Below are 26,170 nucleotides of genomic sequence, written 5' to 3'. Positions count from 1 at the left end.
AAACGACGCATTAACTTGTTCATCAAATGATGAAATCAATGCGGATTGCAAAAGGAATTAAAGTATTTTTTTGCATATAATATAGGACCGTTAAATGAAATGAGACTGTCTTCCTTTCTATATGACTAATACTATAAAGATGGAAAAGTAAAGTAAATCTAAGATAAAAAATGAAATATAAAATAACTAAAAATGATAGAACAATAATATAAAAACAAAACTAAGTGCACAATATAACAAGGTTTAACAAAAATGAAAGTAAAGAAAAAACGAAAAAGAACTTAACGAATTTCCCGTGTGAGAGGAAAGTGGCTAGTGTGTCTGAACAGAATGAAATGTCTTTTGTATATATGTGTGTGTGTAAACACATTTTAACAGTGCTTGGCCGAAAAGGTGGAACCTTTGGAATTTTAACTCTGTTTTATTTCATCCCTTTAGGCATAATTTGTACAAGAAACAAACGATCCCAAAAGATGTGTCAGTCTACATCACGACACTAGAATGAAAGAAAATGAAATTTTTCCTTTCAGTATTTTTACTATAAGATTTTGATGTTTGATATAAGATTTTTTGTCACGTGTAGACTTAGGAAAGGGAACGTTAAGTATCTTTAAAAGAATGCTGGAAGCATTAAGAGTTTTTATCCCTTCACTCGGAGCGTGTAAAAATGCTGAAGTCTTCAATTTTCTATTGTGCATATAAAATTAATTAAATAAAAAAGTGGAAATTGGGTTAGGGAATAACCATAGTAAGTTCATTCTCTTATTTCCTGATCTAATTCCACTTTTGGTTAAATTAATTCCTTTGTAAAAATAATGCGCCATCAGTACTACATCAGTATCGAGTGAAAGTGATACTTCCGTTGCCCTTCTCAAGGTCAACACATGTTTTCAATTGGCGTGTGACCGGAAATCCCATGTTATATAAGGCTAGTGATCATTTGTTTCGGCCCTTTTGTCTCTTCTTTCTTACCTCTGCTTTTGTGCCGAGCTGCTTCTTCTTGTAAATAATCCATGTTTGCCTCCTGAGAGAGAATAAAACGAAATTAAAACTACAAAGTATCTTCACTGCTTCGAACCTGCATTCTGCTTCAACCAAAAAATGTTACATATATATATATATATATATATATATATATATATATATATATATATATATATATATATATATATATATATATATATATATATATATATATACATGTAGTATGAGCCCCTATGCTACTCCCCCTCTCTCGCCGCAGTTGGCAGTAGTGTTCCGACTAGACGGAGAAGCGAGGCAAACGGCAGAAGAGAGACGCTTGGAGTGAAAGTATGTGAGCGACGAATTTGAAGGATAACAACCATTCTATGTTTGCCTAAACTGCAACCAACCCTATACTTTTGTTCTTTTGTTTAATGTTTGTGTAGTCCTGTGTTCGTCTATTTAAATATGGAAAAGGCAAACGTGTAGTCTTCTTTCGATTGGAAACACGATCCTATATATATATATATATATATATATATATGCATACATACATACATATCAAATTTCATTCATCTAGCTCATTCCATTTTTTGGCTATCATGTTTGCAGAAAGACAAATACATAAGCAAACATAATTATGAGAAATATTTTCTTTTCCTTTGTATCGAGGGAGTAAGGAGAAACATCAAAATAATAATCGACTTTTTTTTACCATTACAATAATTTCTTTTATTTTTTATAAGTATAATTCGCAAACAAAAACATAACAAATATGGGTTTTGAAATCCACTACAACGTACTTGAAGATCCAGGAGTTCGCAAAAGTTATAAAAGTAATACAAAATTAATGCCTGATTCTATCTGAAAGTTGTTTAGCAACATGAAACAAGTGACAGAAAATTGGAGAGTTTTCTTTACTTTATCTGATGTTTATTGACAGGAATCTTTGAAAGCGGATCATTTCTTTTTAGGATTTCTAACTCGAAACAAAATTGACAGCTTCTTCTTTCAAAAGGCGGAGGGATAGAAACGCATTAAGTGAGGTTTTGATGCTTTTATCGGGAACAGTTACTTAGCGCAAACGATCAGTAAACAAATCGATCGATTTTCTGTTGCAGTTTTTCTTTTAAAAGAAAAAAGATAATGATGGCAAATTGTGAGTTAGGAGGTCATCAGTAGTTTTATAAAATAACAAATCAGAGTGCAATGAAATAGGATGCCCTTTCTAGAACATCGTAGAATATTCATTTGAATAATGTTAAACTTATTTTAATTCATGATATATATCCTAATGGCCTGATTTTTTTGTTATATGTACATTGTATACTTCTTATTTCCTCGTATATGCAGTTAGAGAAAGTATAGTAATTGTCAAAAAATTCGAACACAAAATTTTGAAAAATCTCGACGTTTTAGATCTCCTTGAGATCGAGGAACACATTTTTGGAAAATGTCCGTCTGTCTGTGACAAAGATAAATCAAAAATTCTTTGAATTAGAAATTTGGTATACGGTCATTATACCAAATTTGCCGATTTCTATCAAATTGTGTGTAAAATCTGTTTTGAGGAAGTCCTTTTGTCCGGTTGTTCGTATATAAGTTAACACGATAATTACTAAATGAATAGATATATACAGATAAAATTCGGTACATAGATTTAACTTCTATAACGTATATAGCTGACAAATTTGGAGCCAATTCCATCAACGGGTTGACTGTCTGTCGGTCTCTAATTTCAAACATGTCAATGTTATAACTCAAAGACGCAATGATTTAAATATATCAAATTTGACATCGGATTTTATGACTATAAATGCTATTTTGACTACAAATATGGGTCAAATTTTTGTTTCAATCAGTTGGGAAATACGCGTCTAAAACTCAAATTCGATTTTCAGATACCATTAACTAAAGCCATTGGTTAATCGCCAACAAACTCGCCAAGGATGGCACGATAGATTCAATAAAAAGGCTAAATTTCCGCCAAAATTATTTAACTATTATATGCCATGCTATGTAAGGCTTTCTCTGGTATGACAAATTTATTACAGAGTATGCGAGAAAATTTTAGGGAGACCACTCCCACTGGTTTTTAGGATAAGTTTTCAAAATTGGTGTCCAATGACTTGCTCCTACGATAGAATCCTATTTGTTCTTGGATCTTTTGGATTATTTTTTTTCTTCATTTCATATATTTTTTATCTATGCATGTGATATTCATCTTCAGATTAATATTCATTATTTGGCGCATCATAGCCATACGAAATACATTTGGAATCTTCTTAGCTAGTTTCGTAAAAGAAAAAATAATGGGTAACCCGACATAATGCCATATCGGAAAATAACTTTGCTGCACTTTTTCGGACATTTGCTCAGTTTTATTTCAATTCACGCCAAATTCAATTTTGATTGCCTTTGCAAAAGTTCCTTATTCTGCAATATCTAAATTCCTTCATCCTGATATTTTCTATGGCTTTCGACGCTATTTGCACAACATATAGAAATCCTTATTTTCGGAGTGTGGAAATCATTCTTTGCAAGTTGCAAATTTGATGGAATTCGCCCACTGTTGATTTCTATCACGAGATATTGCATTTCTGCAGCAATTTTTCTTCGGAGTAAAATTTCTATTATATCCTTTTTTAAAGTATGAAATCCAACTTTTTTTAAAGAAAAAACAAATATTGCTATATTTGAAAAGAATGAGATATTTTCATTTTTAAAGATTCAAATAAGAGTATTTTGTCTAATTACATTTAAATAGTTATTTAACAAAGACTATTAAAATTGGCGGAATCCTATTCAATAATTCATACAATAATTTTATTCATTAACTCAAAAGAAACAATAAGTGTATTGTATTGAATATTTAGCAAAAAAAAGGAATGTTGGGAATTAATCTAAATTATTTTCAAACAATATTCTTCAAAATAAAAAGCTTATTTTTTTTTTCTTAATTTTAAAAAGAAACTTAATTTTTTTTCGAAATAAATTGAAAAGCAGATTTTCCTAATAAAATTAGCCTGGACTAAAATATTTTGATAGATATTAATTAGAAATATTCAGTTCTTAAATTACTATGTCACAATAAATTAAAAACAAAAACAAAAAACAAATTCAGTACTTTAATTTAAAAATTTCAAACACGAATTATATATATTTAAGACTCAGAATACTGTATATTGTTAAAATATTTATTATTCTTTAAATCATAATTGAAACAAATGGTAAAAAAAAGCATATAAAATTTAATTTGAAATCTGTAGAAAAAGGATACTTACGCTTGTACCAAAGCATTGGTCCACTTTTTATTTCAAGTGCCATTTCTGTAAAAATAAACAATTAGAATGTAGTATTAATAAAAATTATGAAATTTTATGAAAAAACTTTTTGAATTATATCCCCACGCCGAAAAAAATCCATAAAAAAATACTAAAAGAGAAAAACCCTAATGCTGACAATGAAAATTAAAAATAGAGAACATTATATTAAAGTAAAACCAGCCCTTTCAATTTATTTTCTGAAAATGTGCACTTATATCTGCCTGAAAAAATAGCAAAAAATGATCAAGGGGAGTGATCAGCAGAAATGCATATAATAAGAGTTCATATATTGCAGAAAGTGAATGGCCTACGTACAGATGTACCAGGTGTATAATAATCCTCTTTCTATCTGTACTAATAATAAAGTAGAATATGTGTCTATATTTGTGTGCCTTCGTTCATGATTTAGAGCATAGGTTCCCAAAGTGGTCCAGGTGGACCCCCAGGGGTCCATAGGAGACCACACGGGGGTCCACGTAGACGTGAAAAGAAAACAGGGGTTCACAAGTTGTAAGTGGGGGTCCACGAAAAATTTTCTGGTTTTCATAATAAATAACAAACATTTTGGCTTGGATTTACCTATCAACGTAGGCAGGTAGCATCGGTAGGTACTCAAAAATATTCGCCACTCAGTTCAAACACAGAATTGAATAGAACAATAGATAATAGAACAAGTGTACACCACATGTCGAGACTTGCAAAGTGCTGCCCGTGCGCCCGCTCGTCCGGGATGCTTGTTTAGACTAGCAAAGGGATGAAATGCGACTTGCGCTGTGCTTGCAATCTACATTAGTATAAATACGAATGCCAAGAACAAAACGTTACTCATTTGTTTCCTGATATATTTAATGTCCTGACTAATTTTTTTTTACAGAAAAATCTATTCCATTTACAAACATTATTTCGGTGGCAGCAGATGGAGCTCCTGCCATGTTCGGGCGATATCGTGGGTTTATAAGCCATTTTAAAAGAATAATACCAGGACTAATTGCAATTCACTGTGTCATCCCCCGACAACACCTTGTAGCGAAAAATTTGAGTGATAGATTGCACCAATCGCTTCAATTTATGATTAACGCAGTTAATAAAATAAGAAGCAATGCTTTGAATACCCATTTATTTGCACTATTGTGCGATGAAAATGATGAAGATTTCCAACGACTGCTGTTACATACTGAAGTACGCTGGTTGTCGAAAGGTGCATGCTTATCAAGATTTTACTCACTTTTCAAATCAGTGATACAGAGTCTGGGAACTAAAGCGCCATATTTAAAAGTAAATCTGATCAAATATAAAACGGAAATTGCGTACTTAACAGATTTGTTCATAAAATTCAATGACGTTAACTTGCAGTTACAAGGGGACAAACTTAATTTAATAAAAACAAAGGGTGTCATTTCGGCTTTTCTTGGTAAATTGAAATTAATGGAGCAAAATATTAGTAGGCGCGAATTCTCCCAGTTTCCGCACTTGTCACAGATAGAATGTCTTGATGAGGATATTCAGACATACGCTCAACATTTAAATACCCTGCATGATGACTTCAAAAATAGATTTGAATATATTCTGACGATGGAAATTCCACCATGGATCATAACCCCATTTGATGAAACGGAAGAGGCGAATGTGTATTACAAGAGGAGCTACTTGAGCTCAGCACCAATGAGGAATTGAAGGTGAAATTTAAAAAAGGCTGTCAAACATTTTGGCTGCAGGCAGAAATCCCCGAAAAATATCCTGGGCTGTGGGAAATTGCGAGGAAATTTTGGATAGAGTTTCCCTCGTCATATCTTGTCGAAAGAAGTTTTAGTGCCATTACCAACCTGTTGACAAAAAAAGAGAACAGATTGAACATCACAGAACGGGGAAATTTGAGATTACTTCTTACAAAACTGAAGCCAAATATTGATAATTTGCTGTCAATTGATCAAGTACATCCGTCTCATTAAAAGTATGACTATTTTTTATTGTGGATTTCCACTTCAGAGTTCATTGTTGATTTTTTGTCAATTGTTGATTGTTTATAATAATAAATGTTTACAATTTTGTATAACCACAAGTATCATTTTTATAAATAGGACACAAGAAAATGTGCTACTTTTTTTTCTTCTCAACACCCCCAATTTAGGGTGATATTTTTTAGGAGTTTTGGGAATACAGTAGAAATGTAGCAGCAGGGGGTCTACGGAAAATAGTAAAACTTTGAAAGTGGTCCACGAGAAAAAAAAGTTTGTGAACCTCTGATTTAGAGCTTCCAAATTTGGTTCAGGTAAACTTTGGAGGGTGTAAATGCAACTCCGAGAGATTTTTTGAAATTTCAATCAAAATTTTGATTTAATTAAAAAATTTACCAGAGTTTAGCGTTTTTACGTAATAAAATTAGAGAATACTTTTTCACAAAACTAATTCTTACATCATTTCAAAATTTAAAAAGGTTTCCCTTTTAATATTATTTAGTCGTCAAGCCAATTTCTATTTAAAATTTTGATTTTTTTTTAAAATTTTGTATGATTTTCAACAATAGATTTGATTGCTACAATGATACTTACGTTTTTTCCATTTTTTTTCTCAAATATTCAATTGTGTTATTTTTTTTTCCTTTGTTGAAAATTAAAGAAGGACAATTTTTTGAACTATCAGTGCAATTTATAACAGAAGAAAATGAGTGTACTGTGAAAAGCAACATGCAATTAGAAGACAGATATGCTTTTAATGACACTTCAATATCATGGGATTTGATTCCATTAGGAAGTTTCGGTACACAATAAGCAGAACCGGTGGAAGGTTAATGAAATAAACGACTTTATATCTATTAAAATTTGATGCTTAGTTATATTTCGTTGAGGGAACAATGAATAGATTATACGTTAAATATTTAATTGAAATTAAACATTAGCAATATCTTGGAGAACCAATTGGTCACCAAAAACGGTTGGTATTAGTAGAAGGGGAGATATAAAGAAAGAGTTTTACCTTCTACCATTTGTATCCTTAAATCCATAGCGGCTGGCTCTATAGATATGAAAAAGTATAAGTTTCCGGGGTTTAGCGTTTTTACGTAATAAAAATTACCAAGAGTTTTCTTATAAGTAGTTTCATGCCTAAGTTAAAAAGCAATGTTTAAACCTCCTTTTAATTCCTAACTTCTAGTGAGGAATAAATGCATCTTTTCACAATTTTCAAATTTTTAAATTCTGTTGAGATATTTACTGCACATTATTATTAACCTCATGATTAATGGCCCTAATTTTATATGCAACATTACCTCGATTATCCGAGCTAAATGAGATTGTAATCCTCTTGGATAGTTGGAAACATAGCTAAAAGAAATTAAATTTTAAATAATGACAAGGTTATCTAAAAAATTTTAATTTGATAAGTCAAAGATAAGTCCTCAGATACTATCGCATATTATCATCTTAACTGTTAAATCTTTGTTTGGTTATAATACTTCTTACAAGAGAAAACAAGAATGTTATTGATTTCTGCTATTTCCTTCGCATTTTCCAGAAATTCTTTAGGAGCGTTCTCAAACGAAAACGTTTGACCTTTCGAAAAGACGGGAGTTCTGACCCCTTTAAAATGTCATTTTCTTCATGAAAGAGCATGAAATTTTCTCACAATACTGCTTAAGCGCCTAAAAATGGAACTGTGTTTTTATTTTTAATTCCCGCAAAGTGCACGAAGAGAAAATATTGTTAAAGTCAAAAAATTCAATCTCCAGATTTTGACGCATTTTCATATTTTAGATCTCCTTGAGCACGAAAAAAGGTTATGAATGAAAGGTTATGAAATTTTCGAGGTTATGAATGTCTGTCCGTCCATCTATTTGTAAACAAGAATTCAAAAACGCTTTGAACTAGACGGCTGAAATTAGGTATATCGATTTTAGGCCAAATTTGTAGTCTTATATCAAATTTTGAATGAAATCCAATTGGAGGAAATCTGTCCGAGTAAAACAAAATGTACGAAGCTAAATGTTGGCACCCTTAATGTAGATCCAAAATAAACCATCCGCCGGTTCATTATTTTGCATGCATGTAAAAGTGACCAGTCAAAACTCTCACTATTTATGTAAGTAAATTTTGGTTCACAGTTTCAGCATCTAAAATGTAAATTCTTATCAAATTTTGCAGCAAATCTGTTAAAGATATGAACATTTGTTGGTCCGTATTTTCTCATACTTCTAAACGTGATAACAGAAAAGAACAGTTAATGAAAGTCGGTGTGTGTTCCTTTGATTATAATTGTAATTCTATGACAAATTTTAGTTTTTTTTTCGGTAGGGAAAAAAGTCATCCAAAATAAAATTCTCTATTTTCTGGTATTTGTATATTAATCTCATGCCAAAGATTAATAGCCAAAAATCCGATACGAATACGTTCGGCTTACATCCAGTAGCAACAATGCAATTATTGTGTTAACCAATTCTAATAACATGCTAAACTAAGAGCATTCATGATTTTTTATTTAAATGACCAATTCATATGTAGGTAAGATTAAAAAATATTCATATGTAATCAGTATGTGATATGTATCAAAATATTTTCTCCAAAAAAATACGATTTTACAAAAAAAAAAAAAAAAAATGTCAAATGAAACTTAATCTTCCAGATACAGTTCTCAATCCATGCAAAAAAGTTTTCGACACTATCAGTAGGGGTGTAATCTATTAAAGGTTTGATATACCACCAGATGAAGTAATCAGGTGGGCAGGCAGAATTTCGAATGCCTTGAATTTTCCTGCGTACGGTAATGATGCTAGAGCGGCGCCACAGTGCACAGTGGAAGAAGAACACTTAGTATGAATACTTGAATTTTTTCTCCGTATTCGAGTGGGTCAGTCGCTGAATGCTGGTCGTTCAGAAAGGTGTTGTGTTCGTCGGATTTTTGATTTCTTTCAAGATGACTGAACCAGATTTTGTTGGATTAACACGGAATTCCAGTTGTCTCTCAACCTACTTACTCTCAAGATATGGCTCATTGCTGCTTCTGGTTGTTTCCGAAATTGAAGATGACATTGAAAGAATCTCATTGTGAGTAGAGACGAGATAATGCAGAACTCGAACACGGGGATGAACACCATTCCAAAGGAATCCAGGAGTGTTTTCGGCAGTAGAAGGATCAGTAGGTTAAGTGTACGAAGGCGCAAGGGACCTACTGTGAAGGGAATTAGGCTCCCAAATTCGTCACGTAAGTAATATATTTTTCCTGTGCAAAGGCCGGATGCCACGTGATTCTCAGCTTTCAAGTTTTTATCTCTCCCACTTTGTATATATTGGTACTGATACGCTTTGTATATATAAATTTTGCAAGATTTTGCATATGTATAAATATATATGCATTTAAAAAATTGAATTTTGCAAAGCAGATGTGATTTTAGGGTTTCAAAAATCATGATTAGAGAAACTAGGCAGAAAGTCATGTCCTGAAAACTACTGAAAATATTAAAATGAATACTAAAAAGAATCTACCTAAAAGGATTAAATTAAAATCTTTTATAATAAATACAAAAGGTGTTATAATAGATACAAATTATATAATAGATACAAATGGATGTAGATATCTAGTTACTTATGATCATCTAAGTGCTCGAGTTCAGATGTAATAGGGTTTAACTTTGAGTAACATTTTTTTCTGCATATTTAAATATATCCAAACTTTTCTGGAATTTTATAAACTTTTTACAGATATGAATGAATTATGCCATTTCATGTAGAGCAAACCAAACTTATCACGTGGCCGATTCGTTAGAAAAGATGTCATCCAACTGAAGCACTCACAGAATATTCGCGTAGCTTGTGATTATCTAAGTTATTATCAGACCTCTTTTGTTTAAATTATCCATTAAACCACCAAATTTTGTTACTTCTAAAATCTGTTTATTCCTCTGATTTCTTCCTATGTAACTTTTCTTAGCTCAAAAAAATCTGTTTTAGAAGCAACGATTCTCAAGTTCCAAAGCAGTGCATCATCGAAAGCTCTGAAGGTGACAGAAGGAAACTTATAAACTGCTTCTACAATTTTTTCTTGAAAAATGACAAAAAGTGCATATTTGTATAGATCGGTATAACTCAAGCAAATTGTTCTTAATATTATGAAGAAGAATCAGTAATAATAATCATAAATAATAAGTAAGAAGCGCCAAATAAACAGATTATACTCAGTGTTGAACGTAAAATTAATCCCGGAGATTTTTGAAGTTAATATAATCAGTAACTGATGAAGAATTCCTTTATCAAGCAAAAATAGATATATTCAACTTTATTTGAAGAAACCATATTTTCAGCATCGCAGAATTAAAAACTGCTTTTCAAGGTTTTTTTTTTTTTTTTTTTTTTGCTTAATAAAATGATTCTTGATTTTACAAACAAGAGTTAAGGAAACAGGAACAGTAAGTACCGCGTGATATATTACACGGCAGCACGAAATGCCATGAGGTGAGTTTAAAAATTATTAATCCGAGTCGTACGTGATTTGTTAACTAGGCGCTGTAAATTACATCGATTGTAACCATTTGAGGGCGTTCAAAGACCTTTTATCTCGAAAAAAAAGTAGATTTACGCCATTTTTTTCAAGAAATGCATCTACCGAATAAAAATTAAAGATCTGAAGAAAAAAAAAATACTTATATGCTGTTTAAAGCAAAAATCCTAGCTTGTCTGTTGATTATTGGCAACACTATTTAAAAAAAGAGCAAATGCTTCATTAATCTTTTACCTTCGATGGCAGCTATATTCGGAGAATCATTCATATCTTTTTATTAAAATACTAGCCGCCTTTGGCGACCAGCCGGTTCGCCAATCTTAATGTTCGTTAAAATTTTAATAATTAAATATTTTATGCAATTTCTACTTTAATAGCTTCTTCATCAAAATATTTTAAAACTTCAAATTTTGATTATCATATAATTCATTCATAATATTATAAAGGCCTTCAGTCATAACGTAATATGTATCTCTCTCATTTTCTGTTAGCACCCGTAGAATTTATGCTTTAAATTAAAGTGGAAAGAATTTATCTTCAATTAATAGAATAATATTTTTTACTGAAACAAAGCATTTTTTTATAATCTGATTACTGAAAATAGAGTCACTCAGCGTTTAAACTTTATGGGCACTAAAGAATATCTTTTTAAATTTATGTAATATCTCAAGAGTTGGTCAACAAAATTTTCTTAGATTCATTATGAGCAGATCGATTAATTAACAATGTTTAAATTTAAATGCATCAAACACTAAGAAAATAAAACGAATCGTTTAAAATAAACGGTTGAAAACGGTAGAATTTATGCTTTAAATTAAAGTGGAAAGAATTTATCTTCAATTAATATAATAATATTTTTTACTGAAACAAAGCATTTTTTTATAATCTGATTACTGAAAATAGAGTCACTCAGCGTTTAAATTTTATGGGCACTAAAGAATATCTTTTTTAATTTATGTAATATCTCAAGAGTTGGTCAACAAAATTTTCTTAGATTCATTATGAGCAGATCGATTCATTAACAATGTTTAAATTTAAATGCATCAAACACTAAGAAAATAAAACGAATCGTTTAAAATAAACGGTTGAAAACAGGTTTTAAAAAAACTACTTAAAAAACGATGTACTTAAAACTATAAGCATATACAAAAAATATATAACTAACATAAATACAATTTACTTACAAAAGCATGCAACTAACCCAAAAATAATTTAAATCATCCATTGATAACGTTGTCATGGCAACAATCAGAACAGAATGCGCATGCGTGAATTTTCTTCGCCGGTTACGTAACGCAAATACGTGATTTTTTCTACGCCAGTTGGGGTAACGCTATGCGGATTTGAAATTTTTAATTTCCTTTATTCTGTTTTATTTTAATTCAAAAGTACTTCAGAATGAATCTGAAAGATTGATTCATTAACAATGTTTAATTTTAAATGCATCAAACATTAAGAAAATAAACAGAACCGATTGAAATAATCCGCCGAAAAATTTTAACCCTAGCCTCATTACTGTTGGGAGAAAAAAAAACTGAAGCCTTTCTGGTTTGGCGCTGGGGATAATGGAAGATTTTTTTGGCGGAAAAGTTGGCGGTGGGGAAAATGGAAGATTTTTTTGGCGGGAAAGTTAGTTTTTAATTAATAATTAAAATTCTAATTAAAAATTCGAAAAAAGAAACCCCAGGTGCACATTCCCAACCTCCAAGGTATACATGTACCAAATTTGGTAGCTGTATGTCAAACGGTCTGGCCTGTAGAGCGCCAACACACACACACACACATACATTGAGCTTTATTATAAGTATAGATAATTTTGTGTATTTTTGTAAACAGTGCGTTGCTAGGGAAGGAATTATTTTCTTGCCTGTTAATAAGAAAAAGAAATATTTAAATAATTGTCAATAAAAACTTCATTAAAACTTAATTTTATACTTTTATACTTTACATTTTTGTAGTTTTTATAATTAAAAAAATGTTTCTAGGAACGGTTAGAGTTATCATGTATCAAAACTATCTTAAATGTAAAAAAAATCGTATAAATTATTGTCGCTAACAAAATCTTTTTTTCGTCTGCGTTTTCTTTTCTTATTAGAATAAAAAAAAAAATTGTTTCATCAAAAGTTTTAAAGTCAGCAATTGTACCAAACGATAGTTATAAACCGTAGAGTATTAATATTAAAAAAAATTAATTTTAGTTTTTAAAGAACGATACATTATTTAATTAGACAGTATGGAAAAAAGCGTTATTTTTATAGCGTAGAATATGAAGACAGTCGCTGTGAACATTAAATTTAAATCTTTATTGACCTTCAAAGAAGTAGTGAAGTTTAGAATGAAATTTCAAATAACAAGAAACTTCAAAACAATTATCAAATTCTGGAGACATTTTGCAGTAACAATAAGGTAAAAGAAATTTTTTTTAATAATCTTTTTTTCCTAACGTTTTTGTAATTTTAAATTCAATTTGATAAACAAATCTTGAATGCTGCCACATTGGTTTCTTGCTCAGTATTTGGCATGCGCAACTGTAATATAATTTTTAATGTAAAAAATTTAATTATATAATTAATTTTCAAGAAGCGTTTACTAAATACTATTTATATTTAATATTTCATAGTACTTGAGAAGAAAATGTCTTCAGTAATCTGATTTCTATATAGAATAAAAATGGAAATGTTTTGCTTTTATTTATGTATATTAAAGAATATATCAATTCAAACTTGCTTTTAGTTTATTTTTTCGAAAAAAAAGTAACAAAAAGTACAGATTAAAATTAAATAAATTTAAAGGAAATTCAAATCTCTAATCCGGAACATTATGGATTTATAACATTTTAGGCAAAATTCATTTGTCTATATAATATTTTAAAATAAATTACTATTAATTATAGCAACGAGAATGTACATACAATAAATGTATCTATTGTATATCAGTAATATCAATGAAAAATATTGTTGTAAAATGTACTTAAAATATTTTTATACATTTATTAAAATTAGAGAAAAAATTATATGGAAATAAAATTTTCAGCATTGAAAAGCTTAGGTCATAATTTCAAAATGGTTCAAAAATGGTTTTTATGTAAAATGTTCTCCAGTAATTAGGCATAGAAGTTCACAACTATTTCAAGTAATTTTTAATTAAAAAATCTATTTAAAATTTTATAAATCTATTTCTTGATAATAATTGGTAAATTGGTAATTAAAAATAAAATAATTTTATACATCGTGCAATTTCTGCTTAAAGAGGAATTTTTTTTTCCATAATTACCAAATTTTTATTTTTTGTTCTTATTAAAAATTTGAATTTAAGCTATTTCTAGAAACGTTCTTTTACACATTAAAATTTTTGGTACGAATCAAATCCAGAAATTTTAATTAATTTATTCCTTCATAAATCAATCGAATCAAATCCAGACATTTCAATTAATTTATGCCTTCATAAATCAATCAATTAGAAATCATACACACACATACAAGATTATTCGGAAGAAATCAAATTTTCATATTATTTTAATTTTCAATGCAGCTTTAAAATTTTATTAAGGGTCAAACATACAAATTTAAAAAACAATATCTTTTTAAAACCAACAATATTTACAAAAGAAAAAGAATCAATTTTAATACGATATCCAGTAAAGAAATTATTTTAATTTCAACTTTTTGTTATAATTCCATAATACGTCGAGTCAATTTTTGTCATTTTCTACGATTATTTTATACTGTCAGTTATATGTTGACTAGAACAAACATTTAATTGATTTACTCAATATATAATTGATCTAAAATTGTGATATCAAGACCACATACCAAATTTCATTTATTTAATTCATAGTGTTTTTGAGTTATACAGTAACTTAAACGCAATGATAGTTCTGTTCTTTAAACGACTATGATAAAGAAAAGCAATTTCAAAATAAATATAATTTACTATGTTCGTAGTATTTTTATTTTCTCATATATAAAGTATGCAAAGAGAAAGCATTGTAACCGTAAAAAAAATCCAGATTCGAAATCCGGAATCGCTATTTTTCAGATTTCCTTGAATCAGAAAAAACATATTTTTGGAACTACGTCTATCTGTCTATCTGTTGGCACGATAATTCAAAAATTCTTGAAGGTACATGAATGAAATTTGGTGTATATTTAGTTTAAACTTGTAGATTTCTATCAAATGTTGAGCGAAATTTATTCAGAGGAAGTCTGCCTTTCCGGTTATCCGAATATAATAAAAACTACAACAACTAAACGTTAAAAGCTAGATGGATACAATTTAGTACAGAGATTTAGCATGTAAAGTATAGACATCTATTAAATGTGAATCAAATCTTGAAGGATCTGACGCAATAATTCATAAACACAATGACTTAAATCAGTAAAATTCGATGGGTGATCTTGCGAACACAACTATCGTTGCATGTCACATTTTTCTTTCAATAGGTGAAGCATTCGAAGGTGAAGCCAAAGCATTCGAAATATGTATTTTGACGATAGATTCTGTAAAAATGCTAGATTAACGCCGAAATTTTATATATTGTAGCTGTTTGTATTCAATGGCATGCAAGGCATTAACAACCTTATTGAAGGCCAAGAATTTTATGACTGGAGTGATAAAATCTTTATTGGAAAGTATGCAAGAAAGTTTTGGGAAAACACTGATTAGGGCATTTACTTGCACTAGGATAAACTAATTAATAGACAGTAAGATCCAAAATTGTTGCATTGCTGCAATTCCAATGATAAAACAATGCGTTTTTTTTATCTTATTTTGTTTCTGTGTTAGTCATGTTCGCATGCAAAGTGATATACTTTTCTTTTGTCCAAATTTGTGTAAAAATTTACAATTTTGCAATGGATAAAAATTTCCAGTTTTGTTGATATTTATTAATCCAGATTTTTCTATTCTCGATTCATTGTATCCAAACGCATTGTTTAGGAAGACTCAGATATTATTCTAAAAAGGTTTTTTTTTTTTTCTTTTTCTTTTTTCATTTACGGTTAAAACACAGAAAACATTGAAATCACAGGGTCCATTTTTTTACTAATATTGCAGCATTTTCTAAATTTTGCACAGAAAAAAAAAAACTATTGTAATGTTCACAAACCGAAGAAGGGATGCGTTTTTTACCTCTCAAAAAATTAAATCATTTTTTCTTTCTCGTATACATAGTATAGAGAAAAATATAGTAGTCATAAAAAAAATCTAGCTCGAGATTTTGACAATTTTAAGACAGCCAAACAGCCAGACGACGTCTTTCTGTCTATACAGGGATAACTCAAAATCGCTTGGAGCTAGACGGTTGAAATTTGCTATACGATCTTTATACTAAATTTGTATATTTCTATCACAGTTTGAGCGAAATATGTTCAGAGGAATTCGGTCCATCCGGCGGTTCGAATATGTTAACATGATAATTACAAAACAAAGAAAGCTAGATGGATAAAATTCGGTGCACAAATTTGACATCTATAGTGAAGACACTGTCAAATTTTAAGCCAAATCCAGCTGCGAGGTGACTGTCTGCTGGTCTGAACTTTCAGAAAAAAAAAAAAAAAAAAAAAACGCAATAATTCAAATACACACTGATTTAAATATATCAAATTTGGTATAGAATTTTGTGACTACAAGTGCAATTTGGTGTCAAATCTTTGTTTGAATCGATTGAGAAAAACGCATCTAAAACACAAATTAGATTTTTGGATACTATTAACGTATGCAGGGATTAATGTCAATTAACTTAGCAAGAATGGCACGATAGTTCATTTAAAATGCTTTCAAGGTCAAAAGTTAATATTTCATAACTATTGTACGCTAATGTCAATTAAGTCGTTCTCTGGCATGACAAGTTTATTACAGAGTATGAGGGAAAGTTTTGGGGAAACCACTGCTATTGGTGGCAACTATCATTGAAAAATTGAGTCCAATTGAGTAAATATTTAGTATTTGACAAATATTAAAAGGAAAATGTAACGCTTCTACAATATAACCTCATCTAACTAAAAAATAAACTAAAAAGTCTTGACGTCAATGGAAATATAAAAATTCAAACTCCCAAAAAACAAGAGAAATATAGCTGCAATGGAACAAAATGCTGTTTGAATGAAAAGACTGATTCTCTCTTATTTTGTTTCGAGACAGTCAGATTTAATAAAGTATTTTATAAAAGAATCAGAACTTTCGCATCGAACCAAAATCCAAAATTCATGCATTGCGAATATTAAAGTACTTTTGAAATATATTTTACAGCGTCAGACAGCTATGAACAAATCAAAATTTCATTTTCGGATTGTTTGGTGGTTATTTGAAAGTCAAGGCATATTCAGAAATATCTGAAACCTCTGTCAATTCTATTGGACAATATATATTGAAAACCAGCTTTACATTTTGTTCCTATTGTTCTTTCTCCTACAGAATGGCACTTTTCTTTACATTTGTTCTTTATTCAGGGCATCGGCGGCCAAGTGATAAATGTATCGGCATCGGACTTTGAAGTTTCAGATTAGAAAACCGATTCCACTAAAGTTACATTATATATATGGACTTAGGGCACGCCGAATCTAAAGCCGAAATAGTTACTAAACATTCTCCTGTTAGTATGGCCCGTAATCTTGAAAAGATAGACGTCAGCAGAGGTATCATCCTCTTCATCTGACTTGGACTCAAAATTAGAAATTTCATCAGTCCAACTTAAAATGTTTTTGAGTTACATTTATAACTGAGAGACAGACATACATTTTCTGAAAATGTGTTTTTCGACCTTATGGAGATACAAAACGTAGAAATTCGTCAAAAGTTCAACTATTTTGGCGAACTTTTTCTATACTTTCGCATACGAGAAAGTAAATTTTTTTTAAAAAAATTGTTAATTTCTATCAAATTTCTGACGAAATTTATCTACAGGTATTTGTTTATTATATGTGTGTATGTAAAATTTATAATTTAACTAAATCTAACAAAACTGTCAGATAGATAAAATTTTAAATATGATTTCCCCTCCAACAAGAATTTTAATGAGATTTCGAACAAAACCTCTTAATGGACTGATTATATATTGATACGTCTGTCTACGCATATGTGAAAAAAAAAAAAAAAACTCAAAAACCTAACAAGTTGCAGTGAAGAATTTTAGCACACGGTCCCTCATAAAAATTGCATATCTGTATCTGATGGGCTAATCTGTATTAGCACAAAATGCCCAAAAATATTGTTATATCTTTAAGGTATTGAACGGCAATCGAAATATCGGATAACTTCGTTGAAACATCTTACAATATCTTTTGCTAATCGGCAATTCAACGCCGACGTCCTGACATAGGGTTAGCGCGTCTTCCCCGTGACCTGGGGGTTCTCGGTTTGAGTCGCGGTTCGGGCATGGTTGTTACTGTGTTCTTTCTGTGATGTGTGTGAATGTGCCCCCCTGTAAAAAGAGGTAGTGCAAGCGAATGTGTGTGTTTCATCTTCATGTGAGCTAGAAGTTAGACTTTTGCCCTCGGGTGCTCAGGGGTCTTTACTCTCAGAAGCTACTGCACCCCCTTTCCGTGGTAACGCGAACACGACATCATCATCGGCAATGCATTAATGGATAAACTGTCTCCCCGTTCATGTGAGAATAACGTTACTTTGAAACACAACGAGTTAAATAAAAGGAATTTAGTAAACGATTTTGTCAACAAAGGTCTGCATAAAACTTTGGGATTAATCGGACAATAGGAAGACATCGATTATTTTTCGTTCATCCTTTTCACTATACAATATATTTCAGATTAAACACAAAACATGCCTTATTGCGCAAGTGTATACAAAATAGAATATATTTCTTTCGATTTTTCATAATTGTTTAATTCTATAACTGTTCTAATGTGAGCCGTCTATCATTTAACAGCAAAAAAAAAAAAAAAATCAGTTACTAAAACTTTAATAGCTAATCAAATTTTTATTAAAAAAGATATAAAATGTTGCGGAAAATACATAACAGTAATTTGGTTAGTTTAAGTTGTTCAGCTGGATATCCTAAATAATCTCCTTTGCACTGGATATTTTACCGATTAAGAAAGGAGAGGGAGGGGGTCCAAACACCGGTTTTCGGCAGTGAAGTTAAATGAAAAGCTATTAAGATAAGACGAAAATTTTTAATTAATAAGTCGGAAGTGTTAAAAAAACTCTTAAAATGAGCTGTCAATGTCATGATAGCTTAATTAAGTTAGGAATAAATTGAATTAAGTGTAAATTTAGAAAAAAAAAATTTTAACATTTTTTTAAAGAGTAAAATTTTTGGAATAACGCTTATGTAGATGTGACTTAAAAGGAAATAATAGGTAAAAGTTTCAGCTCGATATTTGCATTATTTTTTGAAAAAATTCAGTTGTTGTTAAAACGAATCAGTATCATTCATTAAAAGATGTCAATAATAACTTTTTTATCAATCGAAATTCACAGATCATAAAATAATCCTACTCTAAAAGTGTTGTTCTCCATTATCGAATAGGTCAGGAAGCAAAAACGGTAAAAATTAAATTTGAAAAAAAAAGAAAAAAGAAAGAAAGGAGGAAATCTTACTTTGTATCAGTTGGTTCTCAAAAAATGGAAAATAGATGTGTTCAGAATGGTATGAGTCATTGAAAATGAGACAGCTTAAAGATAAGACTTCTAATACTATTATTAATATAATTCAAAAATATTTAAACAATTACAATTACAATTTTTACCTCTTTTTTCTAACTCTGCAACTAATCTAATTAAATTGCTATGCATGTTTCATCAACGTCAAATTGCAATTCAATTGGATTATAAGAAATTTTCCTAGTTGCAAAATATACCCAAAAATATTAAATACGCAGGAGGCGCAACAAAAGGCTAGAAACGAAACATAGCGTTTTCTTGAAGGATGCAAGTTCGAGTCTCAACTGCTTCCCTGCGCATAAAAGTTAGTGTATGATTTACCAGTCTTTAGTCATTGTTTTTCCACCGATGAGTTTGAAGGTTCGAATGCCGTGCCTTTGTTATCTGATTTTGGTTCTAAATGACGAAATGCACTCCAGCATAACACTTATATGCTGCTAACAGGCATGTTAATCTAATTAAATCAATTAAACTAAACTTTAGCTTCAATAAATATGATAAAACAACCAACATTATTACGATTTCACTAACTAACAAATAATTGCTACTTTATTCCGACAGTACTTTGAGAATCAATAAAAAAAAATTGTTTCGGAAATTGAATGAGTGCACTTTCACGTTTAACAAATGGAAAAAAAAAAATGTATAAAAGTGTTCCGTTATTCTTGATAGGTGTCATGGCATAAATATTAAGTAAAAGATCTGTATTTTTTTTTTTTTTTTTTGTCTTTGCAGAGTAATATAAAGGTAAATTAACCGAGACGTTTACTGTTCTTCGGCTGTGTGTACCATGGCAACATGAATTCGTTTAGGTCACTGCACGTGTTTCGCTTTTATTCACGATTCGTCTGAAAATTATTTCAGTTTACGAAGTAATGATAGCATTCATATCTTTTTAATAATAAGTTATGAATTCGTAGAAGATATGCTATTTCTATTTCAGTTCCATAGTTCCTATCTCGATTAAATGTTTCGTATTTTCATCCATCATTATTTACGGCTTGAATACTAACTAATTTCGAGACGGTCTAGAACAAGGGCTCCGAAATCCCAGGTCGCCATGATATATATATATATATATATATATATATATATATATATATATATAATGATATCTCTTAATCTAAATTAAATCCTAATTAATTTCCTAATTTTTATCTTAATGTAGCCCATATTAACGTAATCTAAAATGTTCTCTTATTTCCTGTTCTAATTCCACCTTTTTTATTTAATTAATGCTACATGCGTTCTGTAAAACACTTACTTCTGCATTTTCTCATGCTCCGAGTGAAGGCATAAAAAGAGATCCCTATTAAAATCTCATTGTAAAAATCACTGAAGAGAAAATTTCGTTCTCTTTTGCTCTTCTGGTCTTGTGTCCTGATTTAGATTGACATATTTCATCTTGAACATAAATTATGCCTCCCGGTATGGAATAAAGCAGAGTTTGAAAATTATCAAAAATCTTTCGAAATAACTCATATTATTCGGGTTTTTTTTAAAAAAATTCAATGTGTCGAGGATTGAAGAAAATCGATGTGGATTCGATTTCTGAAAAGTATATCGCAATGTTTAAAAGTCAGAGAATCCCTGCTATAGAACAATTCACGAATGGTGTATTAATTCAAAAATTTAATTTATAGTCCAATCGTACTGTTATAAAAATTGCGAAATGTGGAAAAATAAATAAAATTTATTGGCTTAATTTGTCCAGTTAAGGTATCCAAAATTGGCCTCTAAGTTTGTACCCAGATATGTTAAAGGATAAGGAGGCGGGGAAGTGGGAGTTTTAATTCCCGATATTTGGATTTAAATAAATAGTTAGTTGCTCTTAGAAGCAAAATGTAAACTAAAACAGTATTAGACATTATTAAATTCTATAAAATAAGTTGTAAGGCATAAATATTACTTAATTGTATCAGTGGTAAATTAAAATTTAGGCAAAATTTAGAAACAGATTTTTTTTTTTTAATTTCAGTGAAATTTTTCAAATTTTATTGAAATATATGTTATAGAAAGGGGAATAGCTTATAAAATTTTCAAATCAATATTTGCCTTATTTTTTAAAAAGAATTTTGTCAAAAAAACCAAGATTGTCGAAAAATACTTGTAAGCATTTTTTTTTTATTAATTGGAATCCGTAGAAAGGGGAAAAAACGATTCCAAAAAGAGTTGTTCTTTCGTTTCAAATGATGACTTAATAGTCAATTTAAAAAAAAAAAGTGGTGGAAATTAAATTTGAAAAAGTAAAAAGTCTCACTTTGTGGCGTTTGATTCTCGAAAAATCATTAAAGATGAGAATTAAGTAGCTCAGAAATCGAAAGTAACAGTTTTTGGGAAATAAACTCAGTGGTGATAACAAAATTAATGTTAACTTAGTAATTTTAATTATAATATCTGCAATATTTTTATTTACAATTTTTCCTCCAAAATTAATAGCTTTTTACATAAATGTGAAAAACCGGGATTAAAACTTCCAACCTCTATATCCAGTAATATCTCTAAATACAAACTTAAAAATTTGTTTTGGATAAATAATTCAGCAACTTGAGACAATAAAACTGCTATGAAATATTTTTTCTTAAAAAAAATATAATTCGACTGGACTATTAAACATCTTTCTTTAAAGATTATTTTTATTTGTTTCTGTGCTTGTAAAATTGATTGTTGTAATTCAAACGACCTTAAGTCGATCTGGCATGGTATTGTGGAGAAGAGACGACGACTCAGAAGTCGATCTCATCAGTTAGAAATGGGTGAAAAATATGGCATCAGTTTTCAAAAAATTAAGTAAACAATTATTAGCTTACTTGGAGAAACAAAATAGAAAATGAACAAACATTTGCGGATAACAGAGATACGACTTGCTACCATAATGTTGCTTAAAAATTTTATAGTTATCAAGTTATAAACAAAAGAAACAGGTTTTTCATTAAACCAACTTCTGCATAGCTAGGCCAATACGTTTTTCACAAAATTTTTATAAGCTGTTAATGGCAACGATATCTTCAATCATTCTAGATTTGATGAAAGCTATAGAAAATGTGTTTAAATATAAGAAGTATGTCGAAGAAACAAAATAAGACACTTTTTATATTTAAAGATAATTTTCTTATTATTGTCATTACTTTATAATTGATTAATATGATATTATTAATTTTAAAAACTTCAACAAGAACAGAAAAAAGAGCAATAGTGGGTTGTTCCAGACCCGTCTGTACAGATGCTATTTCTTAGCACACAATAAAAATATGGTTTCATTTCTTATATATCAACTCTTTCTGTACTTGTGTGTGTGTGTGTGTGTGTATATATATATAGATTCTAGATTTATTTATTTTATATTAAATGCACATATGCTTAATCAAATAGTTTATTCTAAAATTTCGGTGAAAACTTTTTGCATACTTTAGTATAAATAGCTTCTTCAGAGCATTATTTTTTAACTTTAAATTCTAATAGGCATTTATGTTGTATATTTCAAAAGTCTTATACCTTTCCTATCCATTGCTTCTATCTAATATTTTCTACCATCTCATTTAAAATTTTCTATATAATCTGAATTTTAAAAACTTTGACCAAGTATAACTTGATTACTGAATTTAGACATCTCAATAAAAATTATGCGAACATAAAATAAAATCATTCAACGTCGAGTTTTTTTATATACCAATATACTTCAAGGATAGCTTAATATCTTAGAGACTTTTATTTACTGATTTCATAAAAAAAAATCAGCGTAATGAAACACGAAATAAAAATTTCAGCCAAAAGAGAGATAATATACTTTTATATAATTGTAAAATATTTTTAAAAAATTTATAAAATTCAAAAAATTATACAATAATTAAATTGATATCATTGGAAATATAAATGTTTCAATTTTAAGATGGTGTAAAAATTATTCTTACCCGTTAATATTCTCAAAAATTAACGCTGTAATACTTTGAAATGTTATTTAGTTTTTAATCGCTTAAGTTACTTATTAAAATTTCAAAAATCTCTCATTGCTCATTCCCAAATTTCAGAGCATTTTTGTGCCAAATTTAGTAACTTTATGTTCAACATGACAGTATCGCAGATATTCGTTTTTATAATTCTTTCAAATAAATGTAAAATAATATATTTGCTTTAAATTACAATAATCAGGGAATTAACAATCGCTCTTATTTTAATTTTGTTACAATTGAATGTTATTTCCGAATGATTAGCAAATTAATGATAATTTATAATTTCCGCTCTGAGTTAACCTTTTCAGAGCATTTTTGTGCCAAATTTAGTAACTCTATGTTCAACATGACAGTATCGCAGATATTCCTTTTTATAATTCTTTTTATATATTTTATTGAATTAACCTTTTCAGAGCATTTTTGTGCCAAATTTAGTAACTCTATGTTCAACATTACAGTATCGCAGATATTCCTTTTTATAATTCTTTTTATTTATTTTATAATTTCAGAGCATTTTTGTTCCAAATTTATTGTAATTTATATTTCCGCTCTGAATTAACCTTTTTCTATTAATGATGTGATTTTGTAATGTTTAAAAAGAATTTAAAGTAGTGCTTTAAGATGAGGAAAATCTTTTTAAAAACTTCATTTTCCGGATATATCTATAAACAAACTTTTATGATTAGTACTATAACGATTATTATTACTTTCATTTTTCATGTAAGAAAATTTAACTAAAGTAGTAACAAATCTAAACACATTTTCCCGAAGATATTAAGAAAAGGCTTTTTAATTTTGAATAATTTATTCGATAATTTTATTAATTGTTCCAAAATTTATTTTTCTGTTTCCATTTTACGATAAAATTAAATTTTAAGTATAATTGTTTAATTTCGATTTACAAAGAATTTTCGAAAATAAATTTTAAAGAAACAAGTGATTGCGATAATACTGTAGATTGGTTTTATAAAATGAGATGAGGTTTTGTCAAAACATATATAGAGGGGATATATCTAGTAAAGGGATTTATCTAAGGAATTTTAGATAAATCTAAAGATAGTTGAAGGGATTTTAATGTAAAAATGTACTCCACAATTGGTTAATAGTAAGAAAAAAACCCAACAGTTTATAATACTATTAATTCCAACTAGGCCGATTAAACAAATTGCTGGCCCTCACTATTACCCAGAATATTTCTGAAAAAATAAATTTAAAAAAAATTACTGTCATATTCTTAACACACCTGGTGCTATTTCAACTCATTTAACAATAAAGCTTAAATATTATTTCAAATTTTTCCAAAAAAAGTCCGTAACCAGAAAAAAAAATTTCCCAAAAAAAAGAGAGAGAGAAAAGAGTTTCTGATGCAAATTTTTATTATTAAAGGTTTATATTCGAGCCGCATAATACTTTAAAATTATATTTAATCTTTAGCTTAATTTCTTTTCAATTTTAAACTTGGCTTTAATATGGTTAAATTTAAATTTAAAAATATTTATGACGAACTATTCGGTGATGGTGAATTTTCATATGACGTTTTGATAAATTTAGTATCAGAACTTCGAATAATTAATTTAAATTCAGAGAATGCAAAGATATGAATAAAAATTTAAATTCTTTTTATGAAATTTGATATTAAAAATAGCTTAATTTTTTCCTAATTAAAATATCTGATTCATATAAATACAGACGTTTTTAAATATATGATTATTGTATCCATTGTTTAAAATATTTAAAAATATCAAGTGTTTCATCATATCTACAGAGAAAAATTCTATTTTGCAGGTAATATGAAAAAAAAAACCTATCAGTTAATATTTTTTAAACATCATAAAATGTCTTAAGGACTTGATTAATTATAAATGTAAAGTCGATCTCAGCTATTGATTTTTTTCATTCAAATTCATTTGTATTATGTGTAAAATTTATAAATATTACACTTTAGAGGTATTATTATGAACATAAAATAAAACAAAAAACAGTTAATTTTTGGAATAGGCACACATTCTGAACTACATATTACCTAAACGAGAACAACTTTAGCAACCTAAACAAAAACTAATTAAAGAACAAGAATGCTTGAATGAAAAAGGACATCATGAACATGAATTAACCTTTTCTGTCATTTTGATTCAACAGAACAAAAATCATTGCCGTGAATAAGTAAAATATAGAACATATTCTATATATTTTCTTAATATGGATATGGATTATTTCACTTTTCTGAATATGCATTATCGTTGACATTTCTTATAAATCTTTACACCAGTCGCTGACATGAACACGTGAATTTGTCAACAGACAGGAAACGAAACATAACTTGCGCAGATTGAATGCGTGAATTATCTATTTTAATTCTAGAAAATAAAAGTTGTGACTGACCAAACAAATACTCACTGGACACCTGCACCGAATTCTCATCGCAACAACCCATTGTGACAGACTATCAGTCACGCAGGCAAATGAATCTTGATGCGAGGTCTTTTCATTACGAATCGACATACAGATCTGTTCTGATTCTGACGGTTGTGTGATCGCGGAGCGTTTTTTGCCGCGCATTCTTCCCGCCCTTTTTCAATCGATCCTTGATATCACGACCACCAATTCTGTAGGTGTGCTTCGGTCGATGGCTCGCTGGTGGCTATTCCGGTGGTGAATTGTTTAAATTCGCAGAAACAGAAGATTCAAGAAACAATTTTGATTATTAAAAAATGCAGGCAGTATATAATTGCGCGTTTTTCACTAATTACACGTCTCGATTCACTTTGTAGAGCACATTATTTCAAAATTAAAGAAAACGGAAAAAGAAACTATAAATTATGT

The 26,170-nt window shown here is 29.4% G+C and overlaps 1 protein-coding gene across 2 annotated transcripts in view; it reads right to left on the bottom strand.

Moving 5' to 3' along the window:
• LOC129976326 (uncharacterized) overlaps positions 1–25,854 on the bottom strand; it is a 34,834-nt gene extending 8,980 nt beyond the window's left edge. Inside the window, exons 1-2 of one of the 2 annotated variants that reach the window (XM_056089832.1) lie at positions 25,730–25,854; positions 4,248–4,292 (exon numbers count right to left, since the gene is read on the bottom strand). In XM_056089832.1, the coding sequence (XP_055945807.1) occupies positions 4,248–4,292; positions 25,730–25,781 (97 nt within the window). In that variant the 5' untranslated portion in view covers positions 25,782–25,854. The remainder of the gene's footprint in view (positions 1–4,247; positions 4,293–25,729) is intronic. The other variant, XM_056089833.1, reaches the window with a different exon arrangement.
• Positions 25,855–26,170: the final 316 nt, after the last annotated feature.

The sequence above is a fragment of the Argiope bruennichi genome, chromosome 7 (assembly GCF_947563725.1).
Source record: "Argiope bruennichi chromosome 7, qqArgBrue1.1, whole genome shotgun sequence".
Taxonomy (NCBI): Eukaryota; Metazoa; Arthropoda; class Arachnida; order Araneae; family Araneidae; genus Argiope; species Argiope bruennichi.
Note: the sequence above shows the minus strand (reverse complement) of the source record. Positions and strands in the feature narration are given on the sequence as shown.